The 25,425-nt window shown below is 42.9% G+C and overlaps 1 protein-coding gene across 1 annotated transcript in view; it reads left to right on the top strand.

Annotated features, from left to right (window-relative positions):
* Positions 1-24,283, top strand: part of LOC132830572 (protein CASP-like) — a 596,312-nt gene extending 572,029 nt beyond the window's left edge. The window contains exons 18-23 of the mRNA XM_060848388.1: positions 6,440-6,556; positions 13,960-14,043; positions 15,713-15,769; positions 15,853-15,933; positions 18,927-18,991; positions 23,115-24,283. Of these exons, the coding sequence (XP_060704371.1) occupies positions 6,440-6,556; positions 13,960-14,043; positions 15,713-15,769; positions 15,853-15,933; positions 18,927-18,991; positions 23,115-23,175 (465 nt within the window). The 3' untranslated portion in view covers positions 23,176-24,283. The remainder of the gene's footprint in view (positions 1-6,439; positions 6,557-13,959; positions 14,044-15,712; positions 15,770-15,852; positions 15,934-18,926; positions 18,992-23,114) is intronic.
* The last annotated feature ends 1,142 nt before the right edge of the window (positions 24,284-25,425 follow it).

Below are 25,425 nucleotides of genomic sequence, written 5' to 3'. Positions count from 1 at the left end.
AAATGATCTACCCTTTATCCTGAGACAGTGGCCCCTTGTTTGAGATTTCCGAACTCAGGCATCCTCCTCGCAGGTACTGGCAAACACCTTTAAATCTTCATGCATGTCAATGAAGTTACTTCATTTTTGTCCAACCAATCCTTAATGACAGCAGTGCTCAAACTGGATGCCTCCACGTGGTTTTATGTTTGTCTTTCTGGAGGAGTAGGGTCTTGGTTGTAAAGAAGCTATGCAGAGCACATGGTCAGCTAAAGCAGGCTATTTGCATTGGCTTGTGTCATCAGCAGTACTATCCAGCAGCACCTGCTCAGCAGTAACCTACTCAGTAACATCCAGTTTAGGTTCCACTGTGGCCACACAGCTCCTGACCTCATTTTAGATTAGATTAGATTCCCTACAGTGTGGAAACAGGCTCTTCAGCCCAACCAGTCCACACCAACCCTCCGAAGAGTAACCCACCAAGACCCATTTCCCTCTGACTAATGGGCAATTTAGCATGGCCAGTTCACCTGACCTGCATATCTTTGGACTGTGGGAGGAAACCATACTACCCAGAGGAAACCCATGCAGACACTGGGAGAATGTGCAAACTCCACAAAGACAGTTGCCTGAGTTGGAATCGAACCTAGGATCCTGGTGCTGTGAGGCAGCCGTGCTAACCACTGAGCCACCGTTCCCCCCCCCCCCCCCCCTTCCTTTTAGCCTTGGTTCAAACATGGATAAGAGAGCTGAATTCCAAAGTTGAGGTGAGATTGACAGCCCTTGACATTAAGGCCACATTTGACCAAGTCTGGCATCAAGAAAAATTAGGGGATCGGATGGGATGAACACTGCATTGCTTGGAGTTTTACCTGACACGTACGAAGGTGGTTATGGCTGTTGGAGGTCATCCAGGACATCTCTACAGGAGTTCCTCAGGGTATTGTATTAGGCCCAACCATCTTCATAAGATCAAAACCGGGAATTTTCTCTGATGACAGCACAGTTTTCTCAGATAGTGAAGTACTCTGTGTCAAATGCAGAAAGATCCTGACAATATCCAAATTTGAGGTGACAAGTGGCAAGTAATACAGATGCCAGGCAATTACTACTTCCAACAAGATACATTCTAACCATTGCTCTTGGCATTCAATGGCGTTACCATCACCCAATTCCCCCATTATCAATACAATAATGCTACCCATTAGGAGCTCTTCTTTCTCCTTGGTTTGTCATTATCAGTCCCCTTGTTTGCCAAATTGTCCTTCTATCCGGGCTCTGTATCCGCCTATCATTTACACCTTTACCCCCACCCATCCCCATGTCTCCAGCATATATACAAGTAGTTCTCATATCAAGCGTGTTTTGACAGTGTGACTTAGCTGTAATGTTGTTGAAGAATTAGGGAACGATATTTTCAAGAATGCAAGCACCTATTTACAATAGTGTGATTCCAGCAGCAGTCATTTTGCACGTTTCATTCTGCGCATGCACCAATGTCAGCACCGACATCTCTGCACTGTTCTGCGCATGCACCAATGTCAGCACCGATGTCTGTGCACCGTTCTGCGCATGCACCAATGTCAGGTGCCGTTAGAGCATGTGAGAGGTGCAACACCATTCATTCCATCTTAAAAATTAAACTAATCAATGTTCATTGTATTCCCTGTAAAATAAGAACATTCTTATATAATTCCTGTATAAGCCATGTATAATTCCTGCAGGACTGCATTACTCTTATACATATCATTTGTTTTTCTAATTTTTTCTTGTACTGCATATCTCACAATCTACTCCTAAATTATTTTTTTTTGCAACAATGGAGGGGCACAGTGGCAAGAATGTTAGCATTCTCCTCTAAAAGCTGCAACTGCCTCTCAACTTCCCTGAGAACGGAAGACAAAAGAAAAGTAGAAAGCTCTCGTGGTGATTCATCCTGGACTTCATCATTTTCATCTCCAGCCTCCACTTTCTCTTCAGCGTCAACCTACATAGAACATAGAACATTACAGTGCAGTACAGGCCCTTCGGCCCTCGATGTTGCGCCACCCTGTCATACTAATCTGAAGCCCATCCCACCTACACTATTCCATGTACGTCCATATGCCTGTCCAATGACGACTTAAATGCACTTAAACTTGGTGAATCTACTACCGTTGCAGGCAAAGCATTCCATACCCTTACTACTCTCTGAGTAAAGAAACTACCTCTGACATCTGTCTTATACCTATCTCCCCTCACTTTAAAGTTGTGTCCCCTTGTTTTTGCTGTTCCCGTACATGGAAAAAGGCTCTCCCTGTCCACCCTATCTAACCCTCTGATTATTTTGTATGTCTCTATTAAGTCACCTCTCAACCTTCTTCTCTCTAACGAGAACAGCCTCAAGACCCTCAGCCTTTCCTCGCAAGACATTCCTTCCATACCAGGCAACATCCTAGTAAATCTCCTCTGCACCCTTTCCAAAGCTTCCACATCCTTCTTATAAAGCGGTGACCAGAACTGTTCACAATACTCCAAATGTGGCTGTACCAGAGCTTTGTATAGCTGCAACATAACCTCCTGGTTCTGGAACTCAATCCCTCTATTAATAAAGGCCAAAACACTGTATGCCGTGTCAATCTGGGTGGCAACTTTCAGGGATCTGTGTACATGGACACCAAGATCTCCCTGCTCATCTGCACTCCCAAGAATCCTACCATTAGCCCAGTACTTTGCATTCCGATTACTCCGTCCAAAGTGTATCACCTCACACTTGTCCACATTAAACTCCATTTGCTACCTATCAGCCCAGCTCTGCAGCTTATCTATGTCTCTCTGCAATCTACTACATCCTTCGTCACTATCTACAACTTCACCGACCTTAGTGTTATCCGCAAATTTACTAGCCCACCCTTCTACGCCCTCATCCAGGTCATTTATAAACCTGTTGTGGATCAGCTGTAGAGCGATCATCACAATGGGACTCGGGCAGCTCTTCAATATCCTCACTTTCCACTTCTTCAAAGCCAACCTACTTTTCAAGGGCAACACAATGTTGTTTGGTTTTTGGGAGTTTCTGTGATGGTTTGCATTCTTTAAAATCTTGAAAAATAACCTGGGAATATCTGCCGCCAAATTGCATGCAGGCAGTCCTTACTGACATCACCCAAGGCCCCCACAATAATGTCGATGGTATTCCTGATGTTAAAGCTATTCCAAAATTGAAGAACACTGTCCTTATTATCCCCATCAGTAGCTGCAACCAACCTCTTGAAAGTGCATCTTAAGCAATAAGTTTTAAAAGCTGATATTGCACCCTTTTCCATGGGTTGAATGAGATAGGTTGTGTTTGGAGGCAGAAAAAGCACTTTGATGTTTTCAGAAAGCTCACCAATGACGGCAGAATGGCTTGGCGCAATATCCAGAATGAGGAGAGCCTTGGAATCCAATTTTTTTTGCCTGCAATATCATCTAAAAACATCTTCCAAAACATCAATAGTAAGGTCAAAAAAAAATTTGCCTCATCGTTCCACTTTTTTTGCTTGACCAGAAATGGATGTCTAGAGTAGACTTAAGGTAAACTGTCAAGGCTGACAGATTGGCAGAGTGGCACACCATCACAGGCTTAAGCTTGAAGTCCCCACAGGCATTGGCACCCAGCCCTTCCTGCTGAAGAATTTCTCCCTGGTACCCAGCAGCACAGTCATACGATCCTTTGCCACCTTAACGCCTGGAGTATGTGCTTCATTCTTAGAAATGTAGATTCTTACTAGCAATCGCTTCCAGTATAAACCGGTCTCATCCAAATTGAAGATTTGATCGAAGGTGTAGTCATCTTCATCAATTAGATGGCACGCAGATTTGTTCCAGCTAGCTTTAATCTTTTCAGCATTGCCTCTCATGGTGCACAAGGTAGACTCCCTCATTCTGGTTAAGTGAGTTACAGATCATTCTCCTATAATGCACATTTCGTTAGCATGAATTCACTATATCGTGTTTGACAAATTAGGGGCATTGTTCCTAAAGCACAAACCTTTAAAATGTGCATTGGCTGTGACAGGATTACATCACCAACACTTTAAGTGCTGTGTCTAAAGCACGATTTTTCTAGAACACTGGAATGCGCAAGGATGCAACCAACGCATTATAGAAGAACTACCTATCAAAAGCATTATTCTCGTCTGCTCACTTGGTCACTTCTTCAAAAAAATCAATCAAGTTGGTCAGACATGACCACCTCTGAACAAGCCATGCAGACTGTTCTCAATCAATGCTCGTGTCTCCAAATGCAGCTTAATTCTGTTCCTCAGAATTGCTTCCAATAGTTTCACCACCACAAAGGTTAAACTGACTGGCCTATAGTTTCCTGATTTATCCCTTGTTCACTTTTTGAATAAAGGTACCACATTAGCTGGCCTCCAATCCTCTGACACCTCTCCTGTGGCCAGAGAGGATTTGAAAATCTTTGCAAGTTTCACTTTTAGTTCCTCCCTTCTCTCATTCAAACTGAGATACATTTCATCCGGCCCTATCTACTTTTAAGCCTGCCAGATACTCGGAACTTCTGGGATGGGGTGGCCGAATTCCCACACCAACCAACCCCACTGCCCCATGGCCGAACACTTCAACTCCCCCTCCCCACCCCATCTAGGAGATGCCTCCTCCATCACCACACCTTTACCACTTGACGCCTGGAGGAAGAATGCCTCATCTTCCACCTTGTGACCCTCCAACTACATGGCATCAATGTGGATTTCACCAGTTTCCTCATTTTCCCCTTACCCTACCTTATCCCAGTTCCAACCTTCCAACTCAGCACCGCCCTCATGACCTGTCCAAACTGTTCATCTTCCTTCCCACCTCTATCCGCTCCACCCTCCTCTCTGACCCATCACCATTGCCCCTACCTCCATTTACCTGTCGCACTCTCAGCTGCCTCCCCCCCAGCCCCACCTCCCTCACATTTATCTCTCCATCCCCATGGTTCACAAGGCTCATTTCTGATGAAGGGCTCTTGCCCGAAACATCAATTCCCCTGCTCCATGGATGCTGCCTGACCTGCTGTGCTTTTCCACCACCACAATCTCAACTCTAACCTACATACCTGTCGCTTTACTGTCATCCATGTGCCTATCCAAGAGTCACTTAGAAGTCCGTAATGTCTTGACTCTATTACCGCTCCTGACCCTGACCGTGCATTCCACACACCCACCACTCTCTGTGCAACGAACCAACCTCTGACATGTCCCTTAAACCTTCCTCCTTAAAATGGTGCCCCTCATGATAGCCATTTCCACCCTGTGGAAAAAAACCTCTGGCTATCTACTCCATCTATACCTGCCTTCAACTTGTACACTTCTATTAAGTCACCTTCCTCGCTCCAATGAGAAAAGCTATCTTAACCTTTCTTCATCAAACATGCCCTCCAGTACAGGCAGCATCCTGGTAAATCTCCTCTGCATCCTCTGTAAAGCTTCCACAATGTCATTCGGATTTCAAAGGCAATAATTAATCTGCTGTATGCATCCTTCTTAATACTTTGGGAAACAGTTTTACCAAACCTCTATTTGGCACTGTTTGGTGGATTGTATCACAAGGGCAAGTAGACAAGAGAATCATTTAACAAAAACAGAGACACAGTAAAAACAACATTCCAGTTCCTTTTAGGATCTCACCTCTGAGCCAAACAGTCTTTGATTTAAATTCCATTCCAAAGACCTGAGTACATGATCCAAGTTAACAACTTTACAGGAGTGCTGAGGGTTGCTCTACTGTCAGAGTGCCCTCTTTCAAGTAGAGCATTAAACTGAGATTCCTTAGTCTTTGAAAGTGGACATATAAAGAAATCCTTCTGAATTATTTGGAGAGCAAAGGGTATCTCCCCTTGTCCTTGCCAATGTTTATTCCTGAAGCAAAATTATCAAAAACAGGTGATCTAGTAATTAATCTCAGTGCTGTTTGTCTGATCCTGCTGTGTGCAATTTGGCCAAGTTTTCCCTACATTACAACTTCAAAAGTACTTCATTGGTTGTGAAACAGTTTAGTTCACACTGAAGTCCTGAAACATACTATATGAATGTCAGCCTTTTCTTTGAAGGAAACATTGTATCTTTTCATTACAGAAATATGTAAGCTAACTCAAAAATGCATTTTAATGTGCATTGAGCTAGGGCCTTCCCTTTGGACCGGAGTCCATCTCAAACCTCTAGTGCTTTGTTGATGAGGAAGCCAATCTGAAAACATCAGTATAGACTTTGGACAGTTAATTTCTTAATGAAGATGTTAATGAAATCTGTCCTGATCTGCTTCAAGTTTGATTAGACCTGTATATTGCCCACTGATGTAGACAGTACCTCCTTTATATCTTCCCCTCTCTGGGTCTGATAATACACGTACAGTTGCAAGGATTTCCAGTGTTGTGCTGAGCTTGATTTGTGGTTTACTATGGTATCCTCACTGAACCTGTCATTTTGTGTTCCAGGATAACCGTATGATGCAGCAAACGTTGCATGCACTTCAGAACGAGTTGGACAATCTGCGTGCTGACAATATCAAACTCTATGAAAAAATCAAATTCCTGCAAAGTTACCCTGGCAGAGTGAGTGTAATCTTCAAAACATGATGGAAACTTATAATGTGTTAACCCGTTATTGCAACAACCTGTAAAAGGAGTAAGGCTAATCCAGATTAAGTACTGGCCTTACACTGTAAGTGAGGAAATATTTTTTCGTAGTTTCACTCTTAATGCCCCAACCCTTTTATTTACACACATGATCATTATGAATCTGTTTTACAACACTGGGTATTTATTGCCCACAAGATCATTTACTTACGGAGACTAGAAATAATCTTGTTTCAGTAAGTGGCATTCTAGGGTTTATCATAATTCCAGGGTACCGTGTCCATTATTCTGTAAATAGCAGTAAGAAGTGGTGTTTATTTTCTAATTCCAGCTGATTAATTACCAGATTTATTGAATTTAATTTTCTAATTTACTGTGGTTAATTTGAACTCTCATCCTTTTGGGGTTCTGGTTTAGTACTGACACTATAGTACCTCTGTTCATTTACCTGCGTTACAACATTTCTCTTGTAAGTACTTTTGAAATGATGTCAATTATAATAGGTTGGAACATCCTAAGATCATGAGAGGCAAATTGTATAAATCCAAATCTCTCTTTTTTTATCTAAATATTTCTGTAATTTCATCTCAGTCAGTTTTGTGGAATTTCAACTTAAAGGCATTGCCAAAAATGGCATACTCTGTCAGTAAGATTCATGGGTAAGAGTTATGCACATATTTTAAATTAGACATGAAATAATTTGATTTTAAACAAACAAGTAGATTTATACAGTATAGGTCTTTATATGCAGGTGACAGAGATGCGATAACCAGTTGTTCTTGAAAAACTTGTTCTGCAGTGTCACCTAGTAGCCACAGCCTGAAACGACATTATGGTAGTTAACAAAATAAAATTAAGTGGACAACAAAGTAACAAGAATTTGCCGCAATAAAGTGACAGAGAAGTACTGTATGACCAAAAGTCATGACACAAAGAAAGGTATTTGGATAGAAATTACGCATTCTGTGCAAGCCCTTTAATAATCTTGGTGTGGTCTTGTGTGATATTCATTAAATATGGGACTGTGGTTTCTGTTTTACATTTTTCTGTTGTTGTCTCATTGCAGTTTCTCTCTTTCTTTCCTTAATAATAATGAGGAGAGATTTGAGATGCCAAGACCATTTTCACAACAGTAGTGCAGGCTAGAAAAAGATTTAATGGTGACTTAAGTGATGAAGAGTTTATTATGAACATGAGTGACAAGGAAGTTATGTTCACTCAATATAAACTTTACTTGAACAAACATTTGTCCTTTCTAAGATGTTTTTAAAAGCAGAAGAAAAATGTTCCAGTAATTCAGCTAATTATACTGATGGAGAACATTTCCACCACTTCTACTGGAATTGAATTGTAATCAACAGCAGTTTAGATTTACAATGTGTTTTATTATATTCATGGCATTAACCCTTCACGGGATTGTAAAAAAGCAAAATTAGACAATTAGTCATGTACTGTTAGGGCACTTGGCCAAAAGCTTCATGAGAGAGGTAGGTTTGAAGGAGCACCTTGATTTGGTTCAGACTGTCTTCTTGATGGCCCTGCCCCATAAGGACTGACCTGCATTTCAATCAAAGTAATTTTATAATGGAATTTATGAAAGTTTAGTCTTAATCAGCTTTATCACAAAGCTTCAGTTGTAACTCATTGTGAGTATTAAGCATAACTGAACTATCATCCATAATCATTGATTATTCTATAAATATGTAAAATAAAATCATAGTTCACAAGAGATTCACTTCTATGACAAATAGCTCTTCCCTTGGTGGTAGTTAACTTCAATGGTAAAGGCGAATTAGAGGGTGTAAATTGAGTATTAACTTGTTTTACTAAATAACCTGCCTCCTGAGCTGAAATCCTGTTACTCAACTCACACGATGCGATGCATTGTAACAGAGTACACAAGCAAAAGCGATTAATCAATTTTGTAAATTTGAGCTGCCATATATGTTCATGCATACCCTCCAGCATTTTGCATACCTCCCTTATGTGTATATGGCTGAGGACACTATTGGTACTTTACGTATCGTATTTTCATGCTTTTATTTTAATCTGTTTTGGGGAATGTGGAAAGAAATTTACGCATGAAGGTACAGAATGTAGATGTTGATGAACAGAACATTTGATGCCCGACGTTTCAAATGTGACATGCTTCAGTTAGAGTAAGGCTTCCTTCGTTTTGCTTGAATGATTTATCCGAATTAATCATGGGTCTAGCAAACATTTTTTCCCATCACTGGATATGTCCTTTGAGTGTCTTTCAGTCAAAATATCCTAAATTACCATTGTCACTTCCTCCATTTGCCTTCTAAAAATTAGGAGAAAGTGAGGTCTGCAGATGCTGGAGATCAGAGCTGAAAATGTGTTGCTGGAAAAGCGCAGCAGGTCAGGCAGCATCCAAGGAACAGGAGATTCGATGTTTCGGGCATAAGCCCTTCAGGAATGAGGAAAGTGTGTCCAGCAGGCTAAGATAAAAGGTAGGGAGGAGGGATTTGGGGGAGGAGTGTTGGAGATGCGATAGGTGGAAGAGGTCAAGGTGAGGGTGATAGGCCGGAGTGGGGTGGGGCGGAGACGTTAGGAAGGCGGTGCTGAGTTCGAGGGATTTGACTGAGACAAAGTGGGGGGAGGGGAAATGAGGAAACTGGAGAAATCTGAGTTCATCCCTTGTGGTTGGAGGGTTCCCAGGCGGAAGATGAGGCGCTCTTTCTCCAACCGTCGTGTTGTTATGGTCTGGCGATGGAGGAGTCCAAGGACATGCATGTCCTTGGTGGAGTGGGAGGGGGAGTTAAAGTGTTGAGCCACAGGGTGGTTGGGTTGGTTGGTCCGGGTATCCCAGAGGCGTTCTCTGAAACGTTCCGCAAGTAGGCGGCCCGTCTCCCCAATATAGAGGAGGCCACATTGGGTGCAGTGGATACAGTAAATGATGTGTGTGGAGGTGCAGGGGAATATGGAAGGATTCCTTGGGGCCTTGGAGAGAAGTAAGGAGGTGTGGGCGCAAGTTTTGCATTTCTTGCTGTTGCAGGGGAAGGTGCCGGGAGTGGAGGTTGGATTGGTGGGGGGTGTGGACCTGACGAGGGTCTTTCCGGAACGCTGATAGGGGAGGGGAGGGAAATATATCCTTGGTGGTGGAGTCTGTTTGGAGGTGGCAGAAATGACGGCGGATGATACGCTCTATATGGAGGTTGGTGGGGTTGTAGGTAAGAACTCCTCCATCGCCAGGCCATAACAACACGACGGTTGGAGGAAGAGCGCCTCATCTTCCACCTAGGAACCCTCCAACCACAAGGGATGAACTCAGATTTCTCCAGTTTCCTCATTTCTCCTCCCCCCACCTTGTCTCAGTCAAATCCCTTGAACTCAGCACCGCCTTCCTAACCTGCAATCTTCTTCCTGACCTCTCTGCCCCCATCCCACTCAGGCCTATCACCCTCACCTTGACCTCCTTCCACCTATTGCATCTCCAATGCCCCTCCCCCAAGTCCCTCCTCCCTACCTTTTATCTTAGCCTGCTGGACACACTTTCCTCATTCCTGAAGAAGGGCTTATGCCCGAAACGTCGAATCTCCTGTTCCTTGGATGCTGCCTGACCTGCTGCGCTTTTCCAGCAACACATTTTCAGCTCTGTAACTATGTACCCTAGTTTCAGATTCCCCCATAAATAGAAACTACATTTCAATATCCTTGTATCATGGATATTTCAATAAGACAGCACTCATTCTTCTAAATTCAAATGGATAAAGGCCTATCCTGTTTAGCCATTCTTGAAAAGTCAAGCCCTTCATCCCAGGGAATCAGTTTTGTTAATCTGTTTTGAACTGCCTTCAATGCTAGTATATCATCTCTTAAATACGGCAACCAAAATTGTACATAGGACACCAGGAGCAGCCTCACTCTGCGCGGTTGTAACAAGACCTCCCTTTTTTTAAAACTCTAAACCCTAGCAATGAAGGGCAAAACTTCATTTGCCCCCTTAATTATTTGCTGCATGAACATAAAAATAGTTTGTGTTTCACATAGATCCCTATGTGCTGCACTCTTTAAAGTCTCCTTCCATTTAAATAATCTGCTTTTTAATTCTTCCTACCAAAATGCTCTCACTTTCCTACAATAAACTCCACCTGCTAAGCTTATCCTTACTCACTGATGTACTTGCAGAATCCTTCTTTCTTCCTCTCACATGCTTTCCCACCAGTTTTTATATTTTCAGCAAATTTCAATATAGAAAATGATGCCCCTCCTCTAAGTCATTGATAAAATAGTAAAATAAAGTAAGGACTTAACCCTGTGACACTCCACTAGTTAGGTCTTTCCAAACTGAACAAGCATTAATCCCAACTCAATGTCTTAAGTGTGTTAGCCAGTCCTGGATTCATGCTATTACCCCAAACTTCTGTCTGGAGCTTGTTGAAAGCTTTCTGGAAATCCAAATACACTGATTCTGCCAATTACCTTTCATCAACTCTGCCTGTTACATCCTCCAAGAAGTCTAGCACATTCCTTTTCATAAAACCATGTTGATTCTTGATTGTTTGCATTAAAACTTTCTGAATGTCCTGCTATTTCTGCTTAGTAATGGACTGTTAACATTTTCCCAATGTCAGACTAATTGGCCTGTGGCTTCCTGCTTTTTGTTCCCCTTCCTTCTTGAACAGGGATGTCAGATTAACAGTTTTCCATTATGCTGGACCCTCCAGGAATCCAGTGAGTTCTGGAATATTTTGACCAATGCCTCCACTAACTCTGCAACCATTTCTTTAAAACTACTGGGTGTAGGCCTTGGGTCTTGGTGACTTGTCTGTCTTTAGTCCCATAAATTTGTCAAATTATTTGTCCCTCATGATAGAAACTGTGCAAGATCATTCCTCCCATTCATACGTTGTTTACCTGTTATCTTTCAGATGTTTATAGTGCCCTCTACCATGAAGACTGATGCAAATGTTGGTTTAAATTATCTGCCATTTCCCTGCCCCCTGTTATTAATTTCCCAGTTGTACCCTTCGTAGGTACCGCACTTACTTTAGCTAGTCTTTCTTTTCGTATGTCTGTAGAAGATATTGCCCTTTGTTTTTATATTTTTTGTCAATTTACTTTCATATTCAATTTTCTCCATCTTTAATAACTTTAGACAGCTGCAACTGGTTCCTAAAAACAAAAAAAATCCCAATCCTCTAAGGGGAGATCATGTCTGATCAACTTTATTGAATTTTTTAAATACGTAACCAGGTGTGTAGGTGAGAGAAATGCTTTTGATGTAGTCTACTTGGATGATGGTTCAGTGGTTGGCACTGCTGCCTCACAGTGTCAGGGACTCCAGTTCCATTCCAGCCTAGGGTCTGTGTAGAGATTTTTCCCATGTGTGTGTGGGTTTCCTCCGGGTGCTCTGGTTTTATACCGCAGTCCAAAGTTATGCAGGTTAGGTACATTGGCCATGCTAAATTTTTCATAGTGTCCAGGGATGTGCATGGATTAGCCATGGGAAATGTGGGATTATTGGGATAGGGTAGGGGATCTGGGTGGGATGTTCTTCGGAGGGTCAATGAGTTGAATGGCCTCTTTCAGCACTTTTGAAGATCCTGCATAAAAGGCTGAATGCTGTTCACAGCCCATGGGATCCAAAGATATAGCAAACCATATTCTTGATGAAAAGACCAATGATCAGGAGACGTTGATTTAAGGTAAGGGGCAGGTCTAAATGAGAAACATTTTCACTCAGGTGGTGGTGGGAATCTGGAATTCACTGCCTATAAGTATTGTAGAGGCTGAAGCCTTCATAACGTTGAAATGTTTTGAGGTGCACTTGTGATGTCAAATCAGACAAGGCTAAGGCCAAATGATGGAAACTCTGGTTAAAATAGAACAGTACAGCACAGAAACAGACCACTATATAAATGCTAGTCTAGACTAATCGCATGCTCCACATCCCTCTATTCCCTGCCTGTTCATGTGTCTGTCTAAATGTCCCTTCAAGGGTGCTGTCGTATCTGCTTCTACCACCTCCCCTGACAACACGTTCTAGGCACCTACCACCCTCTGCATAAAAGCCTTTCTTTGCTCATCTCCTTTAAACTTTCCCCCTCTCATTTTATGCCTGAAAGTATTTGACATTTCCAATATCCACTCGGTCCATGCCTTTCATAATTTTATATACTTTTATCAAGTTGCCTCTCAGGTTCGAAGTGTTGGAGTCTATTATAAAGAATGTAAAAGCAGAGCACTTAGAAAAAACATAATGTAATCAAGTGAGTCAGCGTGGCTTCTTGAAGAAGAAATCATGCCTGACAAATTTACTAGTATTCCTTGAAGAGGCAACAGGCAGGATAGATAAAGGGGAACCAGTAAATGTTCAACAAGGTACTGCACCCAAAGCCACTTAATAAGGTAAGAGAGGGTGGAGCCTGGTGCATTACGTCAGCATGGAGAGAGGATTGGCTAACTAACAGAAGACATTAGGGGTAAAGGTGCCAATTTCAGGATGACAAACTACAACCAATGGATCAGTGCCGCTGGGGCACAACTGCTGGGGCACAACTATCTACCATACATACAAATGCCTTGGATAATGGAAGACTATCACTAAATTTGCAGATGACACAAAAATAGGTGGGAAAGCAAGCAGCAAAAGTAATATCATGGAGGGATGTAGACAGGTCAAGCAATTGTTAGATAGTTGCTTTGACAGCAGAATGGGCCAAAAAACATTTTTCTGTGCTGTACTTCTCTATGACTACTGTTCTCTGTCTCCCATTCTCAGCCCACTGCATTTACATCCAAAACAGCAGCTCTTCCCTCACTGCACCAAATTCTCCACTTTCCAAAATGCTCATCTCTCATTCTGTCCAGAGATGCTATCTTTGTGGTTGCTTCCTCCATATGTTTAACATATATTAGCTGAAATTCTGCAGAACTGGGCCAAGCATAGGTGATAGAGAAAGCAGTTCTCCGTAGCTACATGGTTCAATATCAAGTATTAAAGATTGTATATTATTGATCAATAAATAATAATACAGCTGTTGGTATATGGTTGGATGGATTGGTGCCATGCACCCTGGGAAAGGTGACAACTTATAGCCTTAGGGTGGTTTGGGGAGTTGTAGGGAAGAATATGGCAATGCAAGAGAAGCAAAATTGAAACAATTTCTAAAATATTAAGACAGGTAATTCATCCATCTTCGTTTGTTGTATTGGGTAGATGATTGATATGTGTAAGAAAGAGTCAACATTTATATAACTCATTTCACAGTCTCAGCCCATCAGAAATGCATAACAACCGATGAAATACTGTACAATGAGCAAGCCACTTAGCCTCTGTGGATTATTGATAATGTAGCTGGAGGAATGCAGATTAACAGATGCCCTATTTCCTGATGTTATTGATTTTGCAGGGAGCAAGCAGTGATGACACTGAGCTGCGTTACTCCTCTCAGTATGAAGAGCGCCTGGATCCTTTTGCCTCTTTCAGCAGAAAGGTAGGTCTTTCCAACGAGATAGCTATTTTGCTTTACCGTGGGAAATGCAGGAGCCTTATTGTCAGTTCCATTACTTTCTACAGTTATAAAGGAAAGTAAACGATTCCTGTGAAAACCAAACATGATTCTACAGTCAACCCATGGTTTACAGTCTGCTTGTCCTATTTCATGAAGGACCAATTTTTAACCCCCTCACTTTTTCCAGTATTTTAATTCTAGGGTGTTGGGAGGAGTGTTAAAACTTAATTCCAAGCAGCAAGGGTGTCATTGAAATGTTTATCTGAGCTTCTGTCATGTGTTCGCGAGCATCATCTAGAACAAACCACAGAGGGCCTGAACGCAATTGATTTTAGCCTGCTAAAGGGTTCCTGTTGGGTGAGGTAGCTCAGGATAGTTCCTCCAGACCTAATTCACCATCAGTGAAATCCCTCACTGTCAATATCCTGGACATTACATTTGACTAGAAACTAACTGGACTTGCCATATCCAGAGGAACCTTGATTATCCGAAGGACATTGACGGGGAATATTTTGTTCGGTTAATCGAATGCTGGATAACATAGTTTAGCCAAGCATGGGGACCTTGTGATCTTGCTGGATAATCCAAAATTTGGATAATCAAATGATGGATAATCAAGGTTCCTCTGTAATTGCAGTGGTTACAAGCCACAGGTCAGAGGCTAGGAATTGTGGAGACAGCAACTCAGCTCTGACTTGCCAAAACTTGTCCATCATTTACAAAGCAGAAATCAGGATATGTTGGCAAACTCCCCACTTGTCAATATAAATGCAGCTCCAACAATACTCAAGAAGCTTGATATCATGCAGGACAAAGCAGCCTGTGGATTAAGAACCAATCCACAAACATTCACTCCCTTTACCACTGACACACAGTAGCAGTAGAATGTGCCATTTCCAAGATGCATCTAGAATTTTGCTAAGGTTCTTTAGCACCTTCCAAACCCACAACAACTTCCATCTAGAAGGACAAGGGCAGCAGATACATGGGAGCACCACCAGGGATAGCCACATCCAGTCAGTGTATTTTTAAAAATTGGGAAAACAAACCTCATGTTCTTTTGCCAGTGCCTTCAAATCTGTATCCTCTGCTGTCAATGGAAGCAATTCCTCATTATTGTTCCAATAAAACCATTCACAATTTTGTACATGCATCAAATCTCCCCTTAACACGAGCTTCTCCAAGTTCACCCCACAACTGAAATCCCTCCTCCCAGGTACGGATCAGTAAGTCTCCTCTTCACCCTGTCTTGTACTCCTAAAGTTGTCACAATGCCTGAGGCCAAGTTAGTGTTTTATAAAAGGATGCCTGTTCAGAGAGGAGCAGGTAATGAAACTGAATTGGATTGAAGCTGGTGCTAACTACATCTGTTGTAGCCCTGAGCGAGTTGGATACTGTTGAAGTATTTTTTTCTCAAACGATACTGCAGGTGCTAAAAATTCATTGCTGTGAAATGACCTTGGTCATGTTTCAAGAAAAGTGTGTGTAAATCTTCAAAGTTCATATTACCTCCCTTTACAAAGTGTGAATTAGAAATATGTCACTTGATTATTAATAGTTCAATCCCAACCGAAAATGACTCCTTAATAAAAGATATGAAGTGTTTGGTGACTGTCTGGTCTCTTCTATGCTTTTCTGTTACTGTATCTAGGAGCGTCAGCGCCGATATCTGAGTCTCAGCCCCTGGGATAAAGCTACTCTGAGTATGGTGAGTGCAATTCACTTTTGGCTGTTAAAATGATTGGACCTCTTTATTTTGAAAGCTCTACAAAGCCTTTTTTTTAATTTCAGGGCCGTGTCATCCTTTCTAACAAGTTGGCTCGCACTATTGCTTTTTTCTACACAGTGCTGCTGCACTGCCTGGTCTTTCTTGTAAGTGGTTTTATTAAAGTTCACAGTCTGTACTGGTGCTACAATCAATCAGATGTACCAATGCAACAGGGCAGAGAGTTAGAGCATAGTTGCTGCTGGTATGACAGAGCAGAACTCATTAGAAATCAGAGTGACAGAACAGAACTCACTGTTTCAGGCTGCTGTAAAACAATATCATGGTGCTAAGTTAACTGCAATTGAATACAGAGTGGGGCAATAAAATTACAATCATCTGTAATCTCATACCTCCATAGTAATTCCAGATTCAGCTGCTGCTCTTGTGCACCGGCCTATTCAATAGTAATTTATAGGGTAATGACTCTATTTAACCTTCTAAACTTTCATTGATGACATAGTGTATTAACTCAGTCCCACTGAGTTCATGGTTGAGAGCAATATCCCGACTATTGTGTGTGTTTGTTCCTTTTGTATTGAAGATTTGCACACTCCACAGATCTGTTACATCAGTGTATCTAGTTAATGACCACGTCATTTTCTCTAACAGTTTCTCAATCCATACAGCCGTGTGACACACTGCCAGTGTCCCTGGCTGACTGCGGTGTGACACACTGCCAGTGTCCCTGGCTGACTGCCGTGTGACACACTGCCAGTGTCCCTATCTGACTGCCGTGTGACACACTGCCAGTGTCCCTGGCTGACTGCCGTGTGACACACTGCCAGTGTCATTGGCTGACTGCCGTGTGACACACTGCCAGTGTCCCTATCTGACTGCCGTGTGACACACTGCCAGTGTCCCTGGCTGACTGCCGTGCGACACACTGCCAGTGTCCCTATCTGACTGCCGTGTGACACACTGCCAGTGTCCCTGGCTGACTGCCGTGCGACACACTGCCAGTGTCATTGGCTGACTGCCGTGTGACACACTGCCAGAGTCCCTATCTGACTGCCGTGCGACACACTGCCAGTGTCATTGGCTGACTGCCGTGTGACACACTGCCAGTGTCCCTGGCTGACTGCCGTGTGACACACTGCCAGTGTCCCTATCTGACTGCGGTGTGACACACTGCCAGTGTCCCTGGCTGACTGCCGTGCGACACACTGCCAGTGTCCCTATCTGACTGGTAAATGACACACTGCCAGTGTCATTGGCTGACTGCCGTGTGACACACTGCCTGTGTCCCTAGGTGACTGCCATGTGACACACTGCCAGTGTCCCTATCTGACTGCGGTGTGACACACTGCCAGTGTCCCTGGCTGACTGCCGTGTGACACACTGCCAGTGTCCCTATCTGACTGCGGTGTGACACACTGCCAGTGTCCCTGGCTGACTGCCGTGTGACACACTGCCAGTGTCCCTATCTGACTGCCATGTGACACACTGCCAGTGTCTCTGACTGACTGCCGTGTGACACACTGCCAGTATCCCTATCTGACTGCGGTGTGACACACTGCCAGTGTCCCTGACTGACTGCCGTGTGACACACTGCTAGTGTCCCTGACTGACTGCCGTGTGACACACTGCCAGTGTCCCTATCTGACTGCGGTGTGACACACTGCCAGTGTCCCTATCTGACTGCCGTGTGACACACTGCCAGTGTCCCTGACTGACTGCCGTGTGACACACTGCCAGTGTCCCTATCTGACTGCTGTGTGACACACTGCCAGTGTCCCTATCTGACTGCTGTGTGACACACTGCCAGTGTCCCTATCTGACTGCCGTGTGACACACTGCCAGTATCCCTATCTGACTGCGGTGTGACACACTGCCAGTGTCCCTGACTGACTGCCGTGTGACACACTGCCAGTGTCCCTGACTGACTGCCGTGTGACACACTGCCAGTGTCCCTATCTGACTGCCGTGTGACACACTGCCAGTGTCCCTGACTGACTGCCGTGTGACACACTGCCAGTGTCCCTATCTGACTGCCGTGTGACACACTGCCAGTGTCCCTATCTGACTGCCGTGTGACACACTGCCAGTGTTCCTATCTGACTGCCGTGTGACACACTGCCAGTGTCCCTATCTGACTGCTGTGTGACACACTGCCAGTGTCCCTGACTGACTGCCGTGTGAGACACTGCCAGTGTCCCTATCTGACTGCGGTGTGACACACTGCCAGTGTCCCTATCTGACTGCCGTGTGACACACTGCCAGTGTCCCTGACTGACTGCCGTGTGACACACTGCCAGTGTCCCTATCTGACTGCGGTGTGACACACTGCCAGTGTCCCTATCTGACTGCCGTGTGACACACTGCCAGTGTCCCTATCTGACTGCGGTGTGACACACTGCCAGTGTCCCTGACTGACTGCGGTGTGACACACTGCCAGTGTCCCTATCTGACTGCGGTGTGACACACTGCCAGTGTCCCTATCTGACTGCCGTGTGACACACTGCCAGTGTCCCTATCTGACTGCCGTGTGACACACTGCCAGTGTCCCTGACTGACTGCCGTGTGACACACTGCCAGTGTCCCTATCTGACTGCTATGCGACACACTGCCAGTGTTCCTGACTGACTGCTTTGTGGCACATTGCCAGTGTAGTTAACTCTAGATGCCATCTGAAATGCCCCAACCGAAGCACTCATTTCAAGCGGCAATTCATGAAGAGCAATAAGTGTTGGCCTAGCCAGCAGTGTCCCATATCCCATGGGCAAACAATAAAATCCTGCACGATCAATATCCTGATGTCATAGACCCATGGTACAGAAAGGTCGCCAAAGGTGAAGCAAATTCCCCCAAGCTGTGGTCTAACATTTAACACGCAAAATCCCAGTGACCAGTTATGATTAATGTTCTTGTTCCAAACCAGTTCTCACTGCCTGTGTGTTAGTGATTTGTTCAGATATCTCTCTTGTATCCGTCATATGCTACAGCTCCACATCATGGATCCTCTCGATACAGATTGTGCTGATTAAACAAATTACAGAATCTAATTAAAGTCAGCAAATTTAGTATCTAACCTTGGAATATGCCCATTGTTTGTATGTGCATTTAAGGACATGCTTTACTGATTATCTGTATTTTCCAGGTGCTGTATAAGGTGGCTTGGAGTGAAAGTGTGGGCAGAGATTGTGTTGCCTATTGTGCAAAGAAGTAAGTATGCTAACACTTTGGAATGTCTGCTTTATTCACATCAGTGTTACACCCAGAACCTTAATTAGTGAGCTTATTTCACTTTATTTCTCCATTCTTCACCATTTCAGTTCAGCCTCAAACTCTTCCTAAATGTTTTTTTTCTTGAATTTCCTCTGCAGATTGTTTCTGCAGGATGGTATCATGAAAACATGGGAATAATTTCAATAAACAGCAGTTTTTATTTTAAGAATAAGTTGTTTTAAGAGACAGCAGTTGAAAGAAATAACAAAAAAGAACCAACCAGGTCACTCTAAAATCTAATGAAAGAACCTAAGAAATTTTAAAGAACAGGAAATATTACTGAGCTCAGAACTGCCTTTATTCCATAGATCAACATGACTTCCCTGCCATCTCTCCATACCCCCCAATCCCCAGTCTCTATTGAAATATACCTGAATTTGCTTTCACCTCAGTTTTAGTCTCCACTTGCCTGTTTTAATAATTCCTCAATTCTCTTGTCCTTTGGGGAAAATTATCTTCCAACTCCCACACTTACTACTGATGCTCAGTAATTGTTCAGGATTTAAAGGTATGCATTTAGCAAATAATTTTCCCGGGTTATCTTCATAATGTCAGTTGGAAACCTCAAAATTTCCACATTTGTAAAAAGTGCCCCAACTTCCTCAACCTAACCTCATGGTTAAAAATCACATAACACCAGGTTATAGTCCAACAGGTTTATTTGAAAGGAGCAGAAAGTGAGGTCTGCAGATGCTGGAGATCAGAGTCGATAAATGGTGCTGGAAAAGCACAGGAGGTCAGGTAGCATTCGAGGAGCAGGAGAATTGACATCTCAGGCATAAGCTCTTCATCAGGAATGTGGGTGGGGGAACGTGACTGAGAGATAAGTAGAAGGGTGAGGGGTAGGGCTAGGGAGGTGGTAGATGGGAAGGCAGTTGGTTAATGCAGGTGGGAGGTGATGGTGATAGTTGGAGGGGAAAGTGGTATGGATAGGTGGGAAGGAAGATCGGCAGGTAGGACGGTTCGAGAGGACAGTGCTGAGTTGACGGGATTTTGTGTAATTAAAAGGTCAGAGGTTAATTTAGAAGCAAAATACACATGAATAAAATGTTTCAATATAATCAATAATCATAGACAGCTTCATCAGCAAGGAAAGGATCATACACCTATGTAAATTCAATGGTCATGACGCACAGACTGACACAAATTATACAATCAGAGCAATACTAGTACTGAATAATGATCTGGAAAGATAATTTCAGATTGATATGATGAAGGACAGTGCTCCAAAAGCTTGTACTTCCAAATAAACCTGTTGGACTATAACCTGGTGTTGTGTGAATTCTAATTTTGTACACCCCAGTCCAACACCAGCACCTCCAAATCAATTTGGTGCAATTGCCAGCTATTTTGAATGAAACCTTTTCTGCTCACCCTGAAGGCTAAATACAGACTTGTTGGCCGAAGAGCATGTTCTGTACTGTATGATCCTATGAAGTAGACCCACAATCCTGGATCAAAATTCAAGAAACCTCACCTGGTAACGTTATGTGACCTTCACTACACCACCCCAGGGATTCAAAGGCATATTCACCATGAGCTTCTCAGGTGCACCTTGATATGGACATTAATTGGCCATTGACATCCACATCCTGAGTTTGATTTTTGTTTTAATGAGGTGACCACAACTGCATGCAGCACTTCCAAAAAATAATCTGAGCAGTGTCTCAGCTTTCTGTCATGCAATCTCTATAACTCCTGGATCTTTTCCTGTGCTCCATTTATCATGTGCATTCCCTCTTCTGACTTGTAAGCTGAGGGCAATTACAGTCCAATTGCTTTGGAGTCTGGTTTCATTGAATTACTTTGATATCAATCTGAAAATACCTTTTCAGATCAATATTCAGTACAAGTATTGCTCTGATAGTATCACTTGTGTCAGTCTGTGCGTCATGGCCATTGAATTACATAGATCTATGTTCCTTTCCTTGCTGATGAAGCCTCCTGTGATTATTGACTATATTGAAGCATTTTGTTCATGTGTATTTTGCTTCTAAATTAATGTCTGATCTTTTAAAATCTTTATCTCTGATTTTGACCTCTTCCGAATAAATTCAATCATCATAAATGTCTCTGAAATAGTCCAGTCTTTATAATAGCTGCCATTATGCACTGCCTGATCCTTAAAGAACATCTATAATGACAACAAGTAAGGGACCTCCCCTATCATTCATAAGATTACTAATTCCACATGAAGGTTGTTTTATCTACATTTCAGTAGTTTCTCACTTTGCTCGAGTTCAAACACAGTAAATGTCCCTTTCCCCAATGACATCCAGTCACTTCTTTCCTTCGCCATCTGGAGCATGAGGCAGCCCATCCAACTTGGGGAGCTAAAGCCTGATGTTCTGAGCCAAACATTCCTAATGAAGGCCTTATGTCTGACATGGACTCTCCTGCACCTTGGATGCTGCCTGACTTGTTGTTCTTTTTCCGCACCACACTTTTCGACTCAAACACCCATTGCAGCATGCACATAGAGGGCAGATCATGCAATGAATTAAATTTAGGAGACATTGGCAAAAGCATTGCAAATCCCAGACATCCACCTTCCCAAACTGACCAGTGCTGGAGTTTTGCTTCTCACTGTTGCAAATTAATTGGTAGAAATTGATTGCTAATTCTCACCAATTCCATTTCCATGGTATGAGAATGGTGGAAGTCAAACAGGATGAATCTTGGTCTTTTTTCTTCTGGCTGTCACTTCATCACTGTGTAGCCTGAGGATCTGGTGCTCTCCATTGCTTCACACCACTCAAGAATCTCCTCCTGCAGAGCACTGGTTCCCACCTTTCTTAAGCCTCACTGTTATTCCCATCTGAACATAGAACAGTACAGCCGGGTATAGGCCCTTCAGCCCTCAATGTTGAGCTGACCTTTTATTCTCAGATCAAACTAACCCTTCATTGTACTATCATTCATGTGTCTATCCAGGAGTTGTTTAAATGTCCGTAATGTATCTGACTTGACCACCACTGCTGGCAGTTCATTCCATGCAACCACCACACTCTTTCTAAAGAACCTACCTCTGACATCTCCCCTAAACCTTCCTCCAGTCACTTTAAACTTATGCCCCCTCGTGATAGCCATTTTCCCCCTGGGAAAATGTCTCTGGCTATTCACTCTATCTATACCTCTCATCATCTTGTACACCTCTATCAAGTCCTCTCTCATCCTTCTTCTCTCCAATGAGAGAAGCCCTAGCTCACTCACCCTTTCTTCATAAGACAAGCCCTCCAGTCCAGGCAGCATCCTGGTAAATATCCTCTGCACCCTCTATAAGGCTTCCACATCCTTCGTATAATGAGGCGACCAGGTCTGAACACAGTATTCCAAGTGTGATCTAACCAGGGCTTTGTAGAGCTGCAGGATAACCTTGCGGCTATTAAACTCAATCCCCCTGCTTATGAAAGTCGACACACCATATGCCTGCTTAATAACCCTATCCACTTGGGTGGCAACGTTGAGAGATCTGCACTTTTCCATTAAAGATGCCAGGTGGCCTCCTTCAGTCAGCACCACTTAGAAAAAAGACTATCTGAGCATTATATCAGTGCTGTTTGTTGGAGTTTGTTGTGCACAAATCACCAACCATATTACCTCACATTGAGATAGTGACCTCTTAACGTATTTAATTGGCTGCAAAACATACTGAGATATCCTGAAGGGTTTTGAAAGATGCTGTGAAAATGGAAGTCTTCCTTCTCCTACAGATCAGCAATGGGATTTATTTTAAGAGTGTGTGTGAGAGAGAGAGGGGGGGGGAGGGAGAAAGATTCAGTTGTTTCTTCTGGGCAATGTTAACAATATTGGCTATTCTCACCCAAATATATTGGTGGGTTTACATATTATTATTGACATGATCAATGTACATTTACATTTTTACATATTTATTTATATTTTATACAAATGTTGAAGTATTCATCATTGGTCAGTATCTAAAAGGGATGTTAATAAGTTGCTACATATTTGCCCTTTGCAGCTTCAGTCAATGCTGAACATTCTGTGTGGTGTTGTGAATATTCTCAGTGCCAGTGATTTGTCCTTTTCCTTTCTGCAGGTATTCTGACCATCTGCACAAGTTCCATGAGAACGCTGATGCAAGGGATATGTGGCAGTGAAGCAGAAGTTCTGGGTGACCTAAGGGTAGTGCTCTCGCAGTTCTGTCCTTGGATAAAGTCTTGCTTAGATGCCTTACCTGGGGCCACACCAGTGTAGTATTTTATTTCAGCAAGCAGGGAGAGTTTGGGGCTGCATTCCTTTGACGCATCTTTACACAAGAAGTTTGGTTTTTACTTTCCTCCATGAGCAGTGAAAAACAGCTCATCGACTAAGCATGATTTGATTTGCAATCTTTTTGCTTTGCTTCATAGTTGTTTCATTGCAAATTGCCCTGTATCAGTTGATCATTTGCTAAGACTGTATTGCTGAGTGTATTATACACATGAGAGTTCATGAATTATCAAGACAAAGGGAAGTACTGAGTTTCTCTGCTTGCTTTCTACAGTGATTCTGTAGAAGCAGATCCTGCACCTGCAAACCTGCCTCTTCAAAATTCTAAATGCCTTTAGTCTATTATTGAAATAGACTATAGCTTCCCTAACTTCAAGATTGCAGCAGTTATATTAAAAATTAATTTGAATAACGTTGATTTAATTAATAACAATTTTGGTGTAAGTGAAAGGTGTGTATAATAACCCTACTAGAAGTGAATTACTTGATGGTTCTTTTAAGGGCAGTGGGGGAGCTGCTTCAGTGAAAGCTCTGTGTTTTCATGTCAACAAATCTGACACTGCAGCTTCCTCATTACCAGCTTTTACATCACATCATTCATGTTAACGCAATAGTCACAAGCATCATCTTTAGTGTTAAATAAAGATATCTGTGCAAGCATACTGATAGATCTGAAGGAAGTGTGATTGTTCAGAACAGAACTTCTCTGCTAAAGGTCAAATGAATGGAAAAACTGGTCAGCAAAGTTCTAGTAAAAAGTGTCAGCCTACAATTTGCTGGGAGTATGCAGTCAGCAGATTATGCGTTTCTGTTACAAGTTCTGTTCCAGTGAAGAAGCAGTGTGGGTATATTGTGAGCTATTATGTTGTAAACGTCCATCACTAATCACTCTCAGAATCCAAGTATGTGTGCGTGCTTACTGCTACCTAATGCTGTTCTGGGTAACAAAGTGAACACTTCCAGCATTGAATAAATCATTTGGCATCTGTAGTTAAATATTGCCTTGTTTATTTTCAACTGTCGTCACAACTTGGCTTCGCAATGATTTCTGAATTAACTTTTTTAAAGCTACAAAAACAAATGGGACATTGAAAATAATTTGAAAATAACACTGATGGAAAAGTCTGAAATGCTGTTAACCATGCTGTCATTTCATCACCCCAAAACCCCTCTGATTTTAGACAAGGAGTCCCCTTGGTATGGTAACAGTGTGGTATATGATGCAAATAGAGCCAAATACAGCATGGAAACAGACCCTTCGGCACACCTCGTCCATGCCAACTAAATATCCTAACCTAATCTAGTCCTATTTGCCAGCACTCAGCCCATAACCCTCAAATTCCTTCCCATTCATATCCCCGCCCAGATGCCTTTTAAATGTTGTCATTGTACCAGTTTCCTCCACTTCCTTTGGCAGCTCATTCCATACACACACCACCCTCTGTGTGAAATATTTGCCCCTTAGGTCCCTTTTAACTCTTTTCCCTCTCACCCTAAACCTATGCCCTCAAGTTTTGGACTCCCCCACCCCAGGGAAAAGTCCTTGTCTATTTACCCAAGCCATACTTCTCATGATTTTATAAATCTCTATAAGGTCATCCCTCAGCCTCCGACACTCTAGGAAAAACAGCCCTAGCCTGTTCAGCCTCTCATAGAGCAAGTGATCTGGAAATCTGGGCAGCTGATAGAGTTTAAATTTACTTAATGAAAGATAAAGGTGATCATGAAATTATCAATTGTTGTAAAACTCCAACTGGCTCATTAATGTCCTTGGGAAAGGAAATCTACCATCTTTACCTGATCAGATCTCGTATGATTCCACACTACAGTGATGTGGTTGATACGTAACTGTCCTGTGAAATGGCCGAACAAGCGACTTGTATTCCTAAGAATGTAAGAACTAGCAGCAGTAATAGGCAATTCAGCCCCTCGGGCCTGTTCCACCGTTTGAATACCATCATGGCTGATCCCATCTCAGCCTTGACTCCACTTTCCTGCCCTCTCTCCATAACCTGTCCCCATGTCTGTGTCGGTTTCTGGCAGATGCTTTGTTTTCCTCCCACTCTCAAAAGATGTGCAGTTTAGGTGCATTGGCCATGGTAAATTGTGATGTGAAAGTGAGGACTGCAGATACTGGA

This window comes from Hemiscyllium ocellatum, chromosome 31, assembly GCF_020745735.1.
Source record: "Hemiscyllium ocellatum isolate sHemOce1 chromosome 31, sHemOce1.pat.X.cur, whole genome shotgun sequence".
Lineage (NCBI taxonomy): Eukaryota > Metazoa > Chordata > Chondrichthyes > Orectolobiformes > Hemiscylliidae > Hemiscyllium > Hemiscyllium ocellatum.
This window is presented reverse-complemented; position numbering and strand designations above follow the sequence as displayed.